This window comes from Periplaneta americana, chromosome 8 (assembly GCF_040183065.1).
Source record: "Periplaneta americana isolate PAMFEO1 chromosome 8, P.americana_PAMFEO1_priV1, whole genome shotgun sequence".
Classification (NCBI taxonomy): Eukaryota; Metazoa; Arthropoda; class Insecta; order Blattodea; family Blattidae; genus Periplaneta; species Periplaneta americana.
Window position 1 is genome coordinate 39,375,706 of NC_091124.1, and position 19,824 is coordinate 39,395,529.

Consider the following 19,824-nt stretch of genomic DNA (forward strand, 5'->3'; position numbering starts at 1 on the left):
GATTCTACTAAAACCGATATATCTCAACCATTTTTAAAGATAGATTCAAACAGTTTTTGCAATGTATTTGCAAAAGCATGTTCTACAAATTGTCTGTAACAGAATTTTGATATTAGTCCCTATGTTTGTAAAATAAACAATTAAAATTTAATAACAATTTTCTGATTTCCTTTCTTGCAAATAAACGGACGTATTTTTAAAATGAAATCAATTAAAAAAAATTCTGTTACAGAGAAAAATTTCCTAATAGTCTAAAGAATGTGTGTTCTAAATTTCATGCATGTATCTTTAATAATTCAGAAATTATATCCATTTTTGTCTGGCAATGCAGCAAAAAAAAAATGAAGTTACTGGAAACCGATAAAAGTGGGCGGGTGATTTAAAAATCCATAGCGCAGGAAGTTTAAAAATGACGTCTTAACAGCCAATAAGGGCACAAATACCCACGAAATGTTATGCAATGCATTCCACATATACCTAAGAGTATTTTAAATAAAATTTTTTTTTTTTTTTTTAATTTAATTTACCGGAAACAACAATAAAAGTGGCCGAGTGATTTAAAAATCCATAACGCAGGAAGTTTAAAAATGGCGACTCAACATCCGATAAGGGCACAAATACCCACAAAATGTTATGCTATGCATTCCACACATATCACAGAGTATTTTAAAGAATTTTTTTTTTTTTTTGAAAATTTACTAATTTTTAACCAAAAAAAATACCATTTTCTCCCCTTAAAAGTTATGTACTCACCCATGTTACTAAAGGAGATTCTGGAACTGCCTGCCTTCATTTTCATATACATTTCTGGCATCTTCTTATGCAATTACCCAATACTTTTCTTAGTTCTCTTTGAGAAATTGAATTCATCTCTTGGCGAATGTTATCCTTAAGTTTGTCTAAAGTGTGTGGATTCGTTTTATACACTTTATCTTTTAATGATGCTCAGGGATAATAGTCCCAGGCAGTTAAATCCATTTACAACATCTATTCCTACATACAGGATCACCTCGTATAAGTTCTTGCACCACTGTACATTTATAGGATTTTAACTTAAGTAACTTTGTAGCCCTTTGTACGGAATCGTAATAAATTCTCGTTTGCTGAGAAGGATGGCTAAGAGATTTCTCAGGGGAATTTTCCAAGCGAAGAGTTTCTTTTGTGAGCATTGTACATTGCCTTCTTCGCTTATCAAGAACACTTCCTGTTTCACTACTACTACTAATATATGAATCGTCCCATGACTTGGGACTTGAACACTTTGGAAATTCTCTTGAAATAACCTCCTGACAGCACAAGCAGATTCTGTACGAACATTCATAATTATCTTTGATGTATGCAATGTAAAAGTCTAAATATGTGCTATTAAATCTAAAATCTTCAAAATGTACATTATGCATGAACTTAGACCCAAAAATACCAAAACATGCAAACATGTACGGAAAAAGTTAGGTTGTTTGTGATCGTTAAGTCATAAAATGAATATTTGCAGTTTGAGAAATGTAACCAGGTTATATAAAAACAAGCATTTGCATGGAAATCCGGGCTCTACTGATAAATATAGCTCACCTTTTGCAGACAGCAAATCTGTAGAAATACTGTCTTTTTTAAATATACTTGTAATTCGTGAACATTTTTAGTTTTACAGATGCAGTATTCAGTAAAACATTAAATATGAAAATCACAAAGTTATTCAGTGAGCATAAAATGGCTGCTTTTTGGATTTGAGGATATGGTTTCTTTTTATTTCCAGTTATTAATTTTTTTGGACATATGAAAATATTGTTCAACAGTATTTATATGATACATTTGAATTCCAATATTATGAGTTTTTAGAAAACATGCAATTAAATCTTCATTTTCTTTTTTATTTTAATTGCATTTTTTAATTTGTGGATGTAATATATTCAGTCATATGATAATTTTGCTTCCCAGTATGGGAATAAATATTTCATCTTCCCTCCTTTTGAAAGTTTATATAAATTATTTGTAGAACCTAGATATTTTTAAAAATATAATGTAATACTGTCTCTAATTTCAAATGTATTAAAATCTTTGTCATTTGTAGTTTTAATTGTGTTGGGTATTATTTTCAATTTGAGTTTTTTCCTTCCTCTCACGGCTTGGGTTTCAACTCTGTTGTAGAATCATTCAGCTGTCTTGATGAAACCAGGGTAGCACATGTAAAAAAATTTCCCTTTGCCTTGTTAACTTTTATTTTATCGGTTCTTTGAATAACAAATAATTTATTCAACAGAATTTATGTACAACCGCAACTTTTATGTTCACTATACACAGTTATAAATCTTATAATTTCTGTATAAATCTAATCAAATCTGTTTCTGAAATCGAAATTCTATACAAAAAAATAAACTTGATTTTATCTTTGGAAAGAAAAGGATGTTTCATATGTACGTATAATCTACTGTAATGTTGAGAACCTGGGCAAAAAGAAGCATACACATAATGACTTCTTATGTTAGTTTGTTCGTAACAATTTCGAAGTTCATTTCTCTAGAAGTTGTGAATTCGCTAGAGTCTATTGACTGCCTAATGTACTGCCCGTGCCTCACTTCCTGAGCTGTTTCTTTGCGGGGCGAGAGCAGAGGGGGGGAGTAGGAGGTCCTGGGTACCGCGTGTTCCTACTACTCTACGTTCAACATTTCGGGCTTTTCAGGATTCCTTTCGTCAGCTATGGAGCAAGATCAGCCATGGACAAGCGAATGTATGGGCTATCCCCTCACAAAACAGATTATGTCCTACTCATCAATTCTTGTAACTAAACATTAATACTAGTGGTAGACTATAGTCTCTACTCGAGATTAACGACCTAATCGCGATTACGGTTGTCATGTGTACACATCTGTAAACTCTTTCTTCAATGGCAGTGTTTCTCAAACTTTTTCCACCGCGAAACCCCTTTTACTCTAAAGTGTAATTGCGGAATCCTTGTAATATTTTGTTGGTATTTAATAATTTTAACAGACAAGTGAAAGCTAGTATCTCAATAATTCTGTTCACTGGGACGAATGTATTTGCTTTTTAAGCCTGCAATCTGGTTTTATGGCTGAAAGTTGCAGTCTCATTTTTACACTACTTCTGCATTTTGTCTTTTCGATATTTTGTTTTAGTGAACACATACACAGAGAATCCAGTGATGAAAGTGATAATTATTATGGGTATTTTCCATTTTAGATGTTCATTAAACATATTATTATTATTACGCATATTCTTGGATTATTATTTATTATTATTATTATTATTATTATTATTATTATCGGTGGTTTCATGTTATTACTGATTCATATTTTCGTAACATTTATATATTTTTATAGTATCCACTAAGTATAAAATAGCCACCGGAGCAGCCCAGTCAGCTAAGTTGCTTTCCTATCGATCCAGAGTTGCGCTCGAGCGCAGGTTCGATTCCCGCTTGGGCTGATTATCTGGTTGGATTTTTTTCCCCGAGGTTTTCCCCAACCGTAAGACGAATGTCAGGTAATCTTTGGCGAATCCCCGACCTTATCTTGCCAAATACCATTTCGCTATCATCAATCCCATCGATGCAAAATAACCTAGTAGTTGATACAATGTCATTAAATAACCAAGTAAGAAAGTATAAAATAAAATTTAAAATCACATAGGGCTCACGGAACCCCGGAACATACTTTGAGAAATGCTGTTCTATGGTAATTCACCAGTTGTCCAGACTCAACGAAGAGTGGCCTAGTATGTACATACATTTTAGGAAATCACCATCAGAGATAATAGCGATAGTGGTAACCACGATTAGTGTCTCCAGTATTATAAACAGTAAAGACCCCTGCAATGGCATAGGATAATGTTTTCAGAACATGTAATACGTGTAATACGCTGCCGTGGCGGTCCGAGCAGACCTAAGAGGCATGGTTATAAGCACTAGGGAACTCTCGGTTCAGGACGGGAGACACGGGCAGTACAGCACTTTTCCTTGAGGAATTAAAGTAATGATCATAACATTTTCAACGACCGAGTTGCATAACTTTGATGAAACTGTATTTTTGACTGCTTCCTATCATAACCCCAGACGTGAAGAATTCTAAAAATAAATCTGGCTTAAAAATGAATAAGAATAGAGTTACTTTCCTTTTTGCCACAAAAATCAAAGAGCTGTAAACTTAAACCTCTTTATATACTATATATTTCAATATACAGGACTCAGTTTTTACAAGGTTTATTATATTACAGTATTTTCCCTGACTTTCCATCATGTTATTTTTTTTTCTCTTCAGGCCGTATTCCTATATACTGCAGTTAGACTATAACCAGGGTGACCAACTTCTGATCACAACAAATTTTAGTGCAATCATTTGGGTTGTGAAGCCACAATTCATTGATTGAATAATATGGAACTACCTATAAACTTATAATACAAATGTGAGTTATGTCTCAATATTGAGCACAATAATATTTAAAAATATATGTTTTTTAGTTCTAACTTGTTTGTATTCGCCAGCAGGATGCCACAGAATATTTATTTTTTTGTCTTGATACACAAACTGAAGAAGAAACTTCACAATCACATGTGCACAGAGTTACACCAAACAATCCAGGATCACTGGAACAGAATTAGTGTACTGATTGGTACCTGCTGAACTATCGATATTAATTGAGGGGTTGGGTGCAAGAAAGGCACTTCTCTCAAATGCTTGTTTTGAGAAAATTGATGTCGAAAATTCAAACTGTAATAATGTTATCTATGCACACCTTTATATTTTAAGTACTCCTGCCCTCTATGATCACAGTATTGAACTACAACTTGGTGATCACATGCATAACAGATCAGAGAACACAATAAAGCGTTTTACTCAAAAAGGGCACATTCTCTAAAATGCCCTTCTTGCATCCAGCTCCTCAATTTCAGTTTGTATCTAAATATATTTAGTGGTTATTATTAGGTTACATTAGGAAATTAGCACTTATAATTGATAAAAAAAAATGGGAGCTTTGTATATCAATACTGGAGCCAGGAGGATCCAAAAAATTTAGCTCAAATATGGGAGAGTTGGTCACCCTAGCTATAACACAAGCGTGAACTATGTCCCTGATGGCTGCATTATAATGGGATTCTACTGTATTTGTCTGACTGTGGCAATAGGAATGTATCGTTCGAAATAGTTCCCTCTTACAACTTAGTCCTCCCAGTAGTTTTGTTTCATTTAACCTCTAATTCAGACTGTTTTCTTACATAGATTAAAATCCTACTTTATTTGTAGTCATATCAAACTTTCAAGTGATACAATCACGCCATAAAGTAGGAATATATCTCTTAGTAATTAAAATGAAAGTTTTTTATTATTATTTGTATAAGCAGTAAGCAATATAACATATATTGCAGTTATTATACTGAGTTGAAAGAAAGTTTCTCTCCAAAGCAGAACTTAAAACTTCTTTTATTCATTTCACATTCATTCTTTGATCCAGATTTTATATAGATATTAAGATTATTAGCATAATGTTAATGAGAATATTTAATTTTACTTTTAAAATGATTTAAAAACGAAAAAGTGACATGTATAACTTCGTAATAGATCGAACATGTGACTCTGTAAGTTTTTAGAAATGCATTGGAATTATTCCATTTTACTGTAATATCAAGTCATATTTCTCCTATACTTTTACTTATGAAACACATTTCTATATTAATGCCAATTTAATTGCTGCATTGGATCATGAAACTTTTGATAATATGTGTACAGAAACATGAATTTAACACTTTTTGAAGAAATTAGAAGAATCTGTTGAAATTTGTAATTTTTATTCAAGTTTTTTTTATAAAATATTCAAAGTATAATAAAATCAGTTCTATCCGATTCTAATAATTCTTTCAGAAAGGGTTAAATTCATATGTCTACACAGTTTTCTATCAAAAGTTCCAGGTTCGATGCAAATGAACAAAAATTTTAGGAGTATTGTTCAGAAGCAGCTATTATTTCTGGTTGTAATGCTTATAAGTTGAGGCAGCTCTTTTGTATAGATCAGTCTGAAATTCACAGAATATAGAAAGGCAATAGAACTATCTGCTAAGTCACTTCAAAAGGAATGTACAGAATGGGACTAGCATTGTATGAATGGTTCATTCACAAATTTTTTCTAATGATTGAATGAGAGATTGATCCCATATTTGTCATTTATTGTTTTGCATCGTATTTGAGATGGCACATGCAAGAACATAGAATACTGTGACTCATGAGGAGCTTTTTCAGTTTCAGTTTTAATTATTGTCGGATATAAATAAGAATAGTAATTATAAGCATTTACAATAACATTAAAATAAAGATTTAAAAATTTTATTTGCATTAGTCTAATTAGTAATTATGGTTTTTTCATTATCTCATTAATGGATTATCTGCATTTATGGATAAGTTTAAAAACCAATCCAGGTTCTTTCCTACATAAATAGAATGTTAAATGTAGATTTAAATGTTGCAATCTAAGTTGTTTGCTTTTAAATTTATGTTTAATACTGTATCTGCATTGTGTTGTAAGACTAAAGAGCCAAATATTAGATTTTCTGTGTCATTGTCGAATTGTCTTAGAAATTTTGACTGTTGTCTCAGTTTTGTCTTTACAGAACTTCTGAAGAAGCCATGAGATTGTACAGTGAATTGTTGTATGTTTCTCATTTTAGTAACCAAAATATATTTTAAAGTTTGTGTAATTTTAACTAAAATAATTTGTTATTAAAGGTACAGATCACTCCTCACACTATTAACTTCCCTTTCTTCATTCAAATTTTAAATTTAATGCAGTTACTCCTTTTTTCTGAAAGGGAATGAGTTCTTAACAATAATGTATGATTTGTAGTTTCTTTAGTGTTAAAGACTTGGAATATATACCACATTTGTAAATACTGAATCGTGGAAAAAATTATGTTAACATGTCCTGTTTTGTAATGAGTTGAAGTTTATAATTTTGTCAGTTAACGTGTGACCCATGCAAGTGGAAGAAATTTCTTTGAGAACATTTAGTAGTACTATTAAGTTGACTGTCAAAGTTGTCTTTCTTTTACATTTAACTTTATTGTTATGATAATATTGGTATTTTAATTTTGTAATACACACATTTTATTTGATTATTTTTTTGTGTAGATTGGATTCGGATGATAATCAGGTATAAAATATTGTTCTTATTGTGTAGTTTATTTTACTCTGAAATCCATAATTGTTAAGAAAGGTATTTCTTTGATCACGATTTATTTTAATTAGTTTTATAATAGCTTTAAAAAGTAATACAAGAGTTAACCTTTTAGGACAGTGTTAATAGTAATTGATGATAAATAGTATGCTGAATAAACTACACAGTAATTCTATGGGTATTTTGGGGAGATGTGTGATGAAGGTTATGTGAATTAGTATAGAGAAATTGTATCATAATAGTAAGTCATTATATTGCGAGTTAGAGTACATGTAAGCGTTAAACATGTGTTCTCTTCCCACCTGTGTGTTTACTAACAGCACCCAGATCCCAAGAAGATGCAGATCAACCTCACAGGATTTCTGAATGGGAAGAACGCTCGTCTGTTTATGTCGGACCTCTGGGAGCTGCTGTTATCAGCACAAGATTCAGTCAGCGGAATACCCGGCCAATTCCTCGAACAGAAGAAGGAAGAGATCAAAAAGAGAATGGTAACACATCATTCGATCATACTGTTTAAACCTAAGGGACCAGTACTCCTGCATTACAGTGTGGAAGTGATGAGTCGTGCAGCTGGTAAATTATTTATTTGTAGAAGTGAAAAGAATCCTGTCTGAATTTTGCAGTATTTGCTCAAAATGTCCTTTGATACGTTCTGTACACATTAGAGATATGCACGGGCCAAAATTCTTAGGCCCAGCCCGGCCTGACTCGAGCCAGACCCAACCTGACTCGAAACCCGAGATTAGCTTATAATTATCAACCTGAACCGAACTCGAAATCCAAAGACTAGCAGGTAAAGCAGAGGTCAGACGAGAAATCACTCCAGTAGGAGCATGAGGAAGAGTAATCTCCCAGTCTCCCAGGTAAAACAAATGAACAATACTCTGTGTCTAAGACAGAGTAGAGATGAGACAAATACCGTTACGAAATACAAAGTTGAACTAAACAACTTATGATACCCATAGTCTAGTGCTCTGGTTGAGTGTCGGGTAGACATCTAATTATGCATGCATTAAAATCTTCGTATTATTATTTAATGAATATATAATTCGCAGAAAAAAAAGTTGGAAATGTAGAAAATGCACTTGGTAACAACATTGATGATATTAAATTGAGTAGCTTAATATCAAAGGCGGACATCTGACCTTCAGATGAAATTTAGATAATGTGGATTCTTATACATTTTTTCATGCTTTTTTCAGTTATGGTGAAACTATATACAAACTCTAACACTGTGAAACAAAAAAGTGCCTCTAGATCAAAACTATGGAGACAACAGATGTCCGTCTTTGATATTAAGCGACTCAATTCCTATCACAAAACTTTCCATAAAGAACTATACCATCTCAGAACCCTACAGAATGCTAAATTTCAACATTAAAAGTGCTATAAAATGCTAAATTTGATTTTGAAATTGCTAAATTTTTTATTTTAAGCTGCTAAAATCTACTATCTCTAGCAATCTCGCAGTTCAGCAAAAATGCCTGTGACATTGTGTAGTGATGGGTGAAATTTTGGTAATTTTCAATCAAAAATCGCTTTTTTATGAATCGGCAGTCTCTGAATTATATGTTGAGCATGTTTCAGTGCGGCACTTGGCAGCATAAAAATTATGCTATATGTAAATGGCTGCGCCCTTGAATTTGAATTCCGTGCAAACTTTACAAGTTCTTTCTCACTCCCCCCCCCAGCACATTTCATGTTCAAAATGTAAAGGCACTTACAATTTTGAGTTCACACCTGTGGAGTAACGGTTAGCACGTCTAGCCGCAAAACAGGTGGTCCGGGTTCGATTTCCAGTCGGGCCAAGTTACCTGGTTGAGGTTTTTTTCCGGGGTTTTCCCTCAACCCAATATGAGCAAATGCTGGGTAACTTTCGGTGTTGGACCCCGGACTCATTTCACCGGCATTATCACCTTCATCTCATTCAGATGCTAAATAACCTAAGATATTGATAAATTGTTGTAAAATAACCTACTAAAATAAAAAAAACTTACAATTTTGATGCTAGGAGTTTGAAATTTTTACTGCATGTTCTATATACAGTGGTTAACAGATCACAGTAGGATTGTTGTACAAACTAAATACTTTCGAAATTAAAAAGAAAAACACATTTAGTGGACAACAAAAATTTTAGTTTTTGAAGTTGCATATATTTAAAAAAAAAAAAGATTCTCTCCATTTATAGATGTAATTTAAATTTCTGGATACTTAGGCTTTTTGTAACCATATCAGAGATGTTGTAAAAAGAGTTATGGATGAAATTTAAATTTTGTAAGAAGAGTTATGGATGAAATTTAAATTTTGTAAGAAGAGAGAGTTTTTGAAAATATGCAATATTTTTTTTAATTTGAGTAACTCAGAAACCATTCATTTGATCTTAATGAAACTTGTAAGTAAGAATACTTATAGGAAGGGGATGAACTGTACAAAATATGTAGAAGTCTCTACCTAGAAAATTGAAATTTCACCCATCATCTCCCTTGAGGTTAGCCCAGGACACAGTGTGTGGGTTTTCTGTATCAGTTGTTGCACCGCAATCACACTTTACAGTAGCGTGCAAATTAATCCGAACAACGTAATTACTTATACAAAAACACTCAAACGGGATAAAAAAAAAGGATCTAAGACATACCTCAGTAATCTATGTGGCCTCCCTTGTTCCTAATAACAGCTCTGAGATGATTTGGCATGGATTCCACTAATTTCTCACAAATATTCTTAATTTCTTCATCGCGAAACCATACACCAATGAGGGCAGAAATCATCATCTCCTTTGTAGAACAATCCATTTTTTGCATTCTTCTTTTGCAAATTGACTACAAGTTCTCAATGGGGTTGATGTCGGGTGAGTTGCCTGCCTAGGGGAGTACCTGAATATTCTTCTTGTTGAAGAATTCTGTAGTTTTTCGAGACGTATGGCATGGTGCCAAGTCTTGTTGGAACACACCTCTGCCATCCTGAAATGATTTTTGCAGCTGGGGTACGATTCTGGTTTCCAATAAGTGAATATATTTGTCAGAATTCATCATTCCCTTGATAGGTATTAATGCTCGAGGCCCTTCATGTGTAAAACAACCCCAAAACATTACTTTAGGGGGGTATTTGGGTGCTTGTTGGAGATGAGCTGCTGTTACTTTTTCGGATCCTTTCCGTACGTAAGAAACACGGTGACCGTGGACCTTGAAATGAGACTCATCGGAAAAAAGTACATTCTTCCAGTCATTCACTGTCCAGTGTTGATGTAATTTTGCCCACATTAAGCGTTTTTTGCACATAACAGGGGTTAGCAGTTGCTTCTTAATAGGCTTACGAGCCCTTCGTCCAGCTTCCAAAAGCCTACGCCGCACTGTTGTGACGTGAATATTCGCCCCAGTGGTAGCCATTAACTCGCGGGTTAAGTCGACAGCAGTTAGTCTAGGATTTAATTTACTTTTCCTGACAATTAAACGATCATATCCAGGTGAAGTCTTCCTTTTCCGGCCACAGTTTCTTTTTTTGTGGGGTGTGATGGATCCAGTCTCCCTGTATCGTTTTATGATCGAATTAACAGTAGCCAAACCGATGTGACATTCTGCAGCAATTTGCCTCTGTGTCATAGAAGAATGCTCTGCTAATGCTATAATTTTAGACCGTTTTCGTGGAGTTGTATCCATTTGTGAAGACGACAGAATGTACACAGGATTGCAGTATTAAGTCTTCAACGCAACTGAAATGCTTATAAGTACAAAACGACAGGCAAAATGTCACATATTATAAAAAAAATAATAACGACAGACCTTCAACAATAGAATTACACGTACTACAGATGTCAATTAAAGCGGTATGAGCAGCTGTGAGGCCAACAATGACAGAAAATGTAAAAATATGTCATGTTCGGATTAATTTTCACGCTACTGTACATTGTCAGTCTCAGTTGTGTGAACTGTATTGAGAAATACTTATTTTTAAACATAATGGGGTACGCAATATAGCAGCGAATTTTCCTCAATGAAACGTAACTACTGAAGAAGTTGTACTAGTTGTGTTTATGCAAGTTTCGACAGTGCTTTCCAGAGCCTGCACAACCATTGAAACATTGTGTTGTTAAATTATTTAACAAATGGTGAGAAACAGATTTTGTTCTCGATAAGAAGAAACTTTGTACAGGGAAACTTCTTTATATATTTCACTTTTTTTTTTATTTTATGTCCTGGCAAAATTCCTATACTTTCCATGTTAATTTATTTTGGTTATACATTTTTCGTTTATTCGTTTTTTAACACTTACACTATTGTATTTTAAACCCCAGGAGATATAGGACATCATTTATACATTCTAAATCAATTTTACTCGAAATTAGGTTTTCCTCTATCTTTCCCTCTCTTTCTCTTCTCTCCCCCTCCCTCTCCCTCTCCCTCCCCGTCTCCCTCTCCTTCTCCCTCTTTCTTTTTTTACGGAGGAGATACCGGACGTTTTGCACTGCAGCCTGAGGATTATTGTGCTTACCACACCTATTCTATGAATGGTTGTACAAGTACAGCCCACACCATGAACTTACCTCAGGCTGTGGTATGGTTGATGATATGTGAATTAATGATAAGCAAAATAAATTCGAGGTCCAATGCCGAAAGTTACCCAGCAATTTTGCTTCAATTGGTTGAGGGAAAACACTGGAAAAAAACCCACCAGGTATCTTGTCGCAACTAGGATTTTAATCCGGACCCGATTGTTTCATGGTGAGATGTGCTAACCATTACTCCATAGCAGTGGACTTGGTTTGCCTTTAACCCTTCGTTACTCGCGTTAAATTCCATAACGCCAGTACTCACCTGGATTACAATGGTAATCCACATTTGTTTTTGTTTACAGACAAGGTTTAAACATTGGAATTAGATTTAAATGTTAAGAAATATATTGTTTTCAGTTATTACAGTAATAAGAATAGATATGGTACGCATAACGGAACGTATTAAATATAAATATTAATAATGAAATGGATAGTACACAAATTGCATTCAAGTGACATGTTTGCATAATATTTCAACACTGGTCGTGTTTTTGAGTCATAATTTATTGTTGCATCATAGTTATGAGTTAGTTCACTATCATCATAATTATGTAGGTTATCTAGCATTGTTGCTCACTCGATGTTTGAAGGTCATCTGAACTCTTGATCTCTCTTAATCTCTCCCACGGGAAACGCAAGTTCACTACTGCTGACCTTACTTACGTCATATTTGATAACCGAATACCTCACTCAGGGGTGTAGCAATGAAAAAATTCAGGGATGTAACAATCATTCTCACTTCACTTGTAATATTTTACAGATGTTTTTGTGTATTGTAAGAAGGATATTGATGCACTTTCATGTTTATGTTTGCATTTCACACTTTACACACGTGAGTCTAATCTACATCTGATTCAATTATCTGAGTAGGCCTATGCATTTCTTCTACACAGTTCAAACAAATTACATCTGAATGAGTAGGACAAATTCTCTTCAAGCACTGGGAACAAGATTGTCTTGTGCTCTTGTTTCTTGTTCTACCACACATGTAGCACCTACCAATACCTTCTGGCCGTGTTCCTTCTTCTTGACCTGTTTGTGGAATGCCTAACAGTTGCTCTCCTCTTCTCTTTATTTCTCTTGGAATTGTCTGTTGGGTGATACGCTCGGAAATTAGTGGCTTCATTAGGTCCAGAGCAAGGGTTTTTAGGAAGTTTTTCCGTAGAATTTTTTGTTTGTTTGCAGAATAAACAACAAGAGCATTGACACCTGCTATGTTTAGTAAGTCAAAGAAAATAGTCAGAGGCCAGCGGCGTGAATTTCTGCTTACATCATAGGCTGAGCATAACTGTTCCAGGACATCCACAGCACATTTAGTTCTATTATAAAAAAATATTATTTCAGGCTTCTGGCTTCCTCCTGTTTCCTCATCCATTGCCTTATCATAATGCATGGTTGATAATGCTAACACTGTTTTGTTTTTCTTTGGTACATACGAAATAATTGTGCAGTTTTCATTGAATCCAAACAATGTACTGTTAACTTCCCTGTCTTGAGTAGTTGTGAAATGAGGAGGGATTTCTCTTTTGTTTTTTTTTCAAGGTTCCTACAAGTGTAATTTTGTCATTTTCTAGAAGATCTAAACACAGAGGTATGCTCGTGAACCAGTTATCGGTGGTCACATTTCTTCCTGTTCCTTTGATGGGATGAACCAGCCTCTTCACCACTGCATGTGCACTGTTACTTTGGTGAAATGGACCATCTGGTTGAATACCAGCATAAATTTCCAAGTTATGAGTGTAATATGTTTTCACATCCACCATAGCAAAAATTTTGATCCCATATTTTGCTGGTTTAGTAGGTATATACACTTTCATGGGACATCGTCCTCTGAATGCAACCAACTGCTCGTCTATAGTTACATATTCGCTTGGAATGTAGCACCTTTGTGAATTCTGAACAAATAACTCGAACACTTCACGTACAGCAGCCAGTTTATCAATTTCTTTCCTTTCCTGCCTGTCATGAATGTTATCAAAGCGTAGACATCGTAACAAAAATTGGAATCTATTGTAGGTCATAGTCAGGTAAATTGACTCTATATCTGTTCCATTTTTATCCCATAGTTCTCTTACGTTCAGTCTTCCCGATTTCAAAGCACCGGCAAGATACAAAATACCTAAGAGTGCTCGAATTTCAACGTCATTTGTTAATTTGCAATCTCTGTCACGTCCGTAATTACGCTTCACTTTTTCAATATAAATATTAGTACACCTTACTATTACATTGATTATTGTCTGATCAATAAAGCAGTCAAAACACTCTGTGTGTGTCCGCGCATTTTTTGCAGCTCTTTTAGGGCCCGGTAAATGAATCACTATATTTTGTGCTCTTCTTCTCCCTCGTAGAGATACTGGTTCTTCCTGCCAAATTGTAGTGTTGTCTCTTCCCGTATAGCAGTTTCCATCATTTATAGACATTAGTCTTTCATCACCATCACCATAATCATCATCCTCCTCCTCATTGTCTTGTTCTGAATTAGAATCGTGAACTTCATTCAAAAGATCTTCTTTGTTGCTTTCATCATCACTTTCATTTTCAATGCCAACATCCAGATCTTCATCTAGCCACTTGCAAATATTGCTTGTATTTTCCGTACCCATTGGAGCCAACTACAAAGAGGATGGAACGATATCACACACTTTTTTCATAAAGTTCCTGCATTGCATCACTCATAACCATATAAAAACTATTTCACTTACCTGAGCAAGAAACTGACGTCAGTACTCGCGTGGATTACAATGGTAATCCACTCGGAAAAACTGCGTATAACTTGATAAAACTCCGTATAACTTTCCAAAGTGTTGCGACAAATACGTCTAAACACCAGTAATGCCTCACTTAGACTGTGACGAGAAATTGCATTGACGCTCAGCTACGCAGTGCTGCAGGCGGTGACGTAATACAGGATTAAATATCAGTGGATTACTATTGTAATCCACGCGAGTACTGAAGGGTTAAAATCCAAGATCTTGAAAATACAGTACATACCTATTGTTAAGATGTGTTCACTTTGAACTTCGTGGAAATTAGAAGCTGTACATGCTTGCCTTTAACAATCTTGTGTCCTTTACTGATGCTGTTACTGCTTTAGAAACAGTGAAACATTTTGTAACACATCATGATGTAACTGAACAAGTAATGGAACAGTTGTCACAATTTGAGGGCATAGTTTGTTCCTTAAGAGGAAGCAGTTCGATTGTAAAATAATAACATGTAATTAAATGAAGATCGGATGGTAAGAACAAGGTAAGTCACTTTCGTCAAATTTTCTGGATTGGAGTTTGAAGTGTAATAAATCAGCCAACTTTGGCTCTAAGCATCTAACATTTCGTACAAATCTTACATTCTTCAAGAATATCTGTTATAAATTTGGGTAGATACTGTACTATAAACCCGAAGATGTTTGACTATGAAGTTCTAAATTTCGTTGCAATTTTTTTAATGTTTTTTTATTTATTTATTTTATTTTAACTTATTCTTCCCGTATAGTCTTCAAATGCTATTTCATGTGTTATTAAATGTCATTTCATTTATACTTTTTTTCACTTAGTATTTTTCTTTCATTTCCAAAGTCGGAACATTGATACACCCCTAGCGGAGGTTTCAGTACATACAAGGAATTTATAGGGGAACAACTTAGAAAACTCCGTTCGTCTGTGCATGCGTCAATCTTAAAGAGTGACACAGTATACTATTCACCTCCTCCTTCCTAATTGTCAACCAATAATGGGAGAAAGCGTTACTTACGTAGACTTTCAATGAAGTGAATATTTTCGGATTTTTTGTACTTAATAATAAATAAAAAAAAGTATTAGTCAGATTCTAATAAAGAAAAAAAAAACATTTTAAAGAGTGTTGTTTGCAGATTTTTTAGATGTTTTTGTCACTACAATATAACAAAAATAAGACTTCTTAGTTGAGATTTGTTTGATACTATGAGTAGTATGGGAAAATATGTTTCTGAAGTAGAAAATTGATCAGCGATAAATTTTTTTTTCTTGAAGAGATAAGTGGGTAATTACAGTATATGAAATCATCTAAATAGATTCTACTTTATGTTGAAAAAACCTCGTGTTAATAGAATGAGTCAACAAGATATCATTTGTTAAGTTCATGTCTGACTGCTCGTGGTCTGTCAAGTAGCGCGTACATAACCATTATTTATCTTCAAACTCCAACCATGCTTTAAAAATAAGCATTTATTGTTTGATTGGTTTCATTTACTTAAAGGCACAGACTAAAATGTTTAGTCAGTGTTTTCAATTGGATTTTTGTAACAGAAATTGGATTCCCACTTAACATAAAGGAACGATTGTGTCGCCACCTTCTCGCAGAATATGGAAGAGACAAGTGGAAGAAATGTGTTGATCACGTTGAAAATAACAAAGAACAATATTTTTCTAGTGCTAATGTAATAGACAACAGGAACTGACAGAATAATTTCGTTAGGAGAATGTTTAACTGATAGCAGTGATGCATCAGATGACTTGTCAATCAGTAGTGATAATGATTCAGTTAATGGAGGGAAACTCGCCTCCACCGCAGTGGTAAGGTTTAGTAACCTCCTACAGCGGAATTTTGGCAGTTGTTAACCTATAGTTACACTTACTCACCAAGTGGCAGAGGGATAAGTGGTAAAGCTCATTGCCTCATATGCCACCTCGGATGCAACTAAGATTATTTAGACCCCATAAAAACAAATGAAGTTCAATTGTGCATGTCTAATACGCAATATTGTCAGGATGAGCTCCAGCAAGTGTCAGAACTTCATACATCGCTGCAACATGTGTATTGAGGACATTTTGAGCAACTGTTCTGAAATTCAGGTAAGATTCTCGCCATTTCCTTAAGTAAATGGTTCTCTGCAAAAGATCACTTGCCAGACTCTAGTGCCATAAGATAGCAAGATCATTTTCCATGAGAGCTTGTCTCACCGTGTACTCATGCCTTTGGAAAAGAAAAAAAATTTGTAGTTAAAGTAATTTGACATCTTACTTAATACAGTGGTTATTTTGATTTTATAAACATTGTGTATAATAAGAAAGAATGTGTTATTGACTGAAGCCATTTTTATTTCCATTTACTAGATATTTCATTCTCAATGAGAAATGTTATGCACAGGGACAAGTATTTATGGAGATTAATTTTATCATTTGTGCTTTTTAATATTTGTGTCAGCGGAGATTGTTGGAGATTGATTTGTACTCTTGGCAGAGATTAATGAAAATTTTGGAAAATAAAATTATTTTGGAATTGGAGTATTAATTAAGTATAAATATTACTTTCCAAATGATTGACATTAAAGGTTTGCTAGATTCTGGTAAAGGTGTGGTATGGCCAATAAACAATATTTGTTGGATTGAGACTGTATTTAACACAAATTCATTAAAAACGAAAAAACGTGCAACCCTCAAATTAACACTTTCAAATTATTAGTGAAATGTTGAATTCTCCATCTTTTGAGTTCACTAATGTAATCAGAACACCTGAAATACCATGTAATGTAGCCTACTTGGATATATAACAAATTCAAGTGGAAAAAAAAAAGAAAACTCAGAATATGAAATTTACTATAAAATGACGCAATAGTAATAAAGGCTGGTTCACAATAAACGGGAATGAAAACGACAATGAGAACGGAAATAATGTTAAAATAAATGTATTTAAATTTGAGCTTTCACAATAGTTAATTGTGAAGGTTCACATTAAATACATATATTTTAACAATATTTCCGTTCCCATTCTCGTTGTCATTTTCATTCCCGGTTTATTGTGAACCAGCCTTAATTCGCGAATGTGTTCATATTTCGCTATTAGAACTCTATTTCACAATGTGTCTTACCCGCATATTATTAATCAGAATCACTTAATTCGTAAAGATTAGTAAAAATCTATTGTATATCTATTATATCGTGATTTTCGCGATCTCCATAAATACCTGGCCCTGGTTATGCAGTAAAATATCTTTATAATGAATTCCAAAATAACAAATTTTTCAGTTTTACTAATATTTATATTAGTACTCGCTATTTCCCTATACTTTTAATGTAAAAAGAATGCCTTTATGATGAATACCAGCAGAAACAATTTACCACTTTAGTGAGTGTAAAAATGGTCCCGATGAAGGAAGAAGTATTTGTTATAACGAATTTTTTTCTAAGGAAGAATCGAATATCATGCTGAAACCCAATCAGTCCATAGAGACTTGATTTATGTTATGATGTAACTTTTTGCATGATGTCATAGTGTTGCCTACAAACCAAATCACTGTTGATGTGCAGACCGTTGCTGGACATGTATCTGCTTATACGTGAGAAAGAACCAGTAAATCAAATAAAATAGTGGTATGATGGAGGGAGATGTGGCACGACAGTGTAGGAGGAGTTTGTACACTCTTTCCATGTTCCTAACAGGAAAAAAAAATGTAAAGTCTTGAGATCAATTCCATAGGACAAATGAGAAAAAAAAATCAGGGTGGCAGGGTTTCAAGACAAAGAGAAAGCTGTCTACAGATGACTTGTAATGTGTGTGTGTGCGTGCGTGCGTGCGTGCGTGCGTGGACACACACACACGTCTATTTGTATTACAATACCATTTTAGATTCCTTTATATTATGATGAAAGGATCACCCGAATGGGTATTAGTTATTCTTCGCTGTATTCAGAGATCGATTTTGTTCTTGCACGGCACTCTGTGATTTAGATTCCTTTAAAGTGTGTGTTATTATTCAGAAGGAATCTACATACAGTACCTTCACATGATAATTTGATTCAATTTGTACTTCTGTGTTTGGTATGAGTTAAATGTGATTAACAGGATGCGGATTTTGATGACCTAAAAAAACTCCAAAAGTGACCTATAAAATGACATAAAAATGTTAAAAATTGACCTAAAATACTGAAAAAAATTGTATAAAAATAAACAATCCTACCTTAAATTAACAGTTGTCCAGACTGCCTAGTATGATATTCCCATATAAAGTATAAAATTTCCCAAATAATCGCGAATTTTCCTACAACCTACAGTATGAACTGCAATTAATAATTAATTAGGCTATAATTAAATGTTTAACTACAATAAAAGAAAAGGATAAATATATCACTCACCAAACCACCTCCTTATCTAGCATAGTGTATCTCAATGGCGGAGACTGAAATGGACGTTGGTGACTTGAAAAGAGCTGCAGTTCAGTTCTTTTGTTTGAAAGGTGTAGCATACAATAACTCAGCTGAGAGCTTCATCTCGTATTCCATTTCTCTTCTTCCTTTTAACATCACTTACTATCGAGAAAATCCTTTCAGATTTAGCATTTGAATGGAGTAGTGTCGGTATTAATCCCTTTCCGCATACTGGAACAGATATGTCACATACCGGTTTTATATTCATATAACTTATAAGTATATATTTCAAACTGCATACTGGGACAGATATGGCACACTGTCAAGAATAACTGGATTTGACCATATGTGACATCAGTTGAGAAAGAGAGATCTACTTAAGTTATTTGAATATTAAACCAGTGTGTGCAAAACTGTCCCATGCAGTAAGGGATTAATTTTGCGAATTTTCCTATGTCATTGAAGTCTTTAGTTCAGATTACTAAACAAATCACCATAAAATTTAAAAAGTGACCAAAAAATTCACTCAGAATTGAAAAAAAATACTCAAAAGATTATAACGAAAAATGACGTAAAAACTTTACATTTCTGTAACCAGCAGCTCGTATCCAGAATGTATATAATTACAGGTGTTGCAAATGATGTAAAGAAAAAAAAAAAAGATGACATCAAAATCCGCGTCCTGGTGATTAACATTCAATATAACACTGTAAGGGTAAGCTGTTTCTTCATTCCTGTTACTGGATTCTTTAGAGGTAAAGCTTATCAATACTGATGCCAGTTTAACGAAATTTCGTTATAACAATTAATTTTGGATATCCCCTCATTCGTTATAACAACATTTTACTGCAGTTTTCAAATTACAGTCTTGGTACCTTATGTACATAGATACATAAAATTAACACAGACCTCCACTAATTAATAATTTCTATTTGAGGTTGATTATCTAAAATTATTAGTTGTATTATTTGCAGA

The 19,824-nt window shown here is 33.9% G+C and overlaps 1 protein-coding gene and 1 long non-coding RNA gene across 7 annotated transcripts in view; one reads left to right on the forward strand and one right to left on the reverse strand.

Moving 5' to 3' along the window:
* LOC138704671 (uncharacterized) overlaps window positions 1-19,824 on the reverse strand; it is a 464,077-nt gene that overhangs the window by 208,715 nt on the left and 235,538 nt on the right. The gene's annotated exons all lie outside the window — the stretch shown is intronic.
* The window catches only part of Srrm1 (Serine-arginine repetitive matrix 1), a 143,580-nt gene that overhangs the window by 64,841 nt on the left and 58,915 nt on the right, over window positions 1-19,824 (forward strand). For all 6 annotated transcript variants that reach the window (XM_069832759.1, XM_069832761.1, XM_069832760.1 and 3 more), the window contains one exon: window positions 7,497-7,667. In XM_069832759.1, the coding sequence (XP_069688860.1) occupies window positions 7,497-7,667 (171 nt within the window). The remainder of the gene's footprint in view (window positions 1-7,496; window positions 7,668-19,824) is intronic.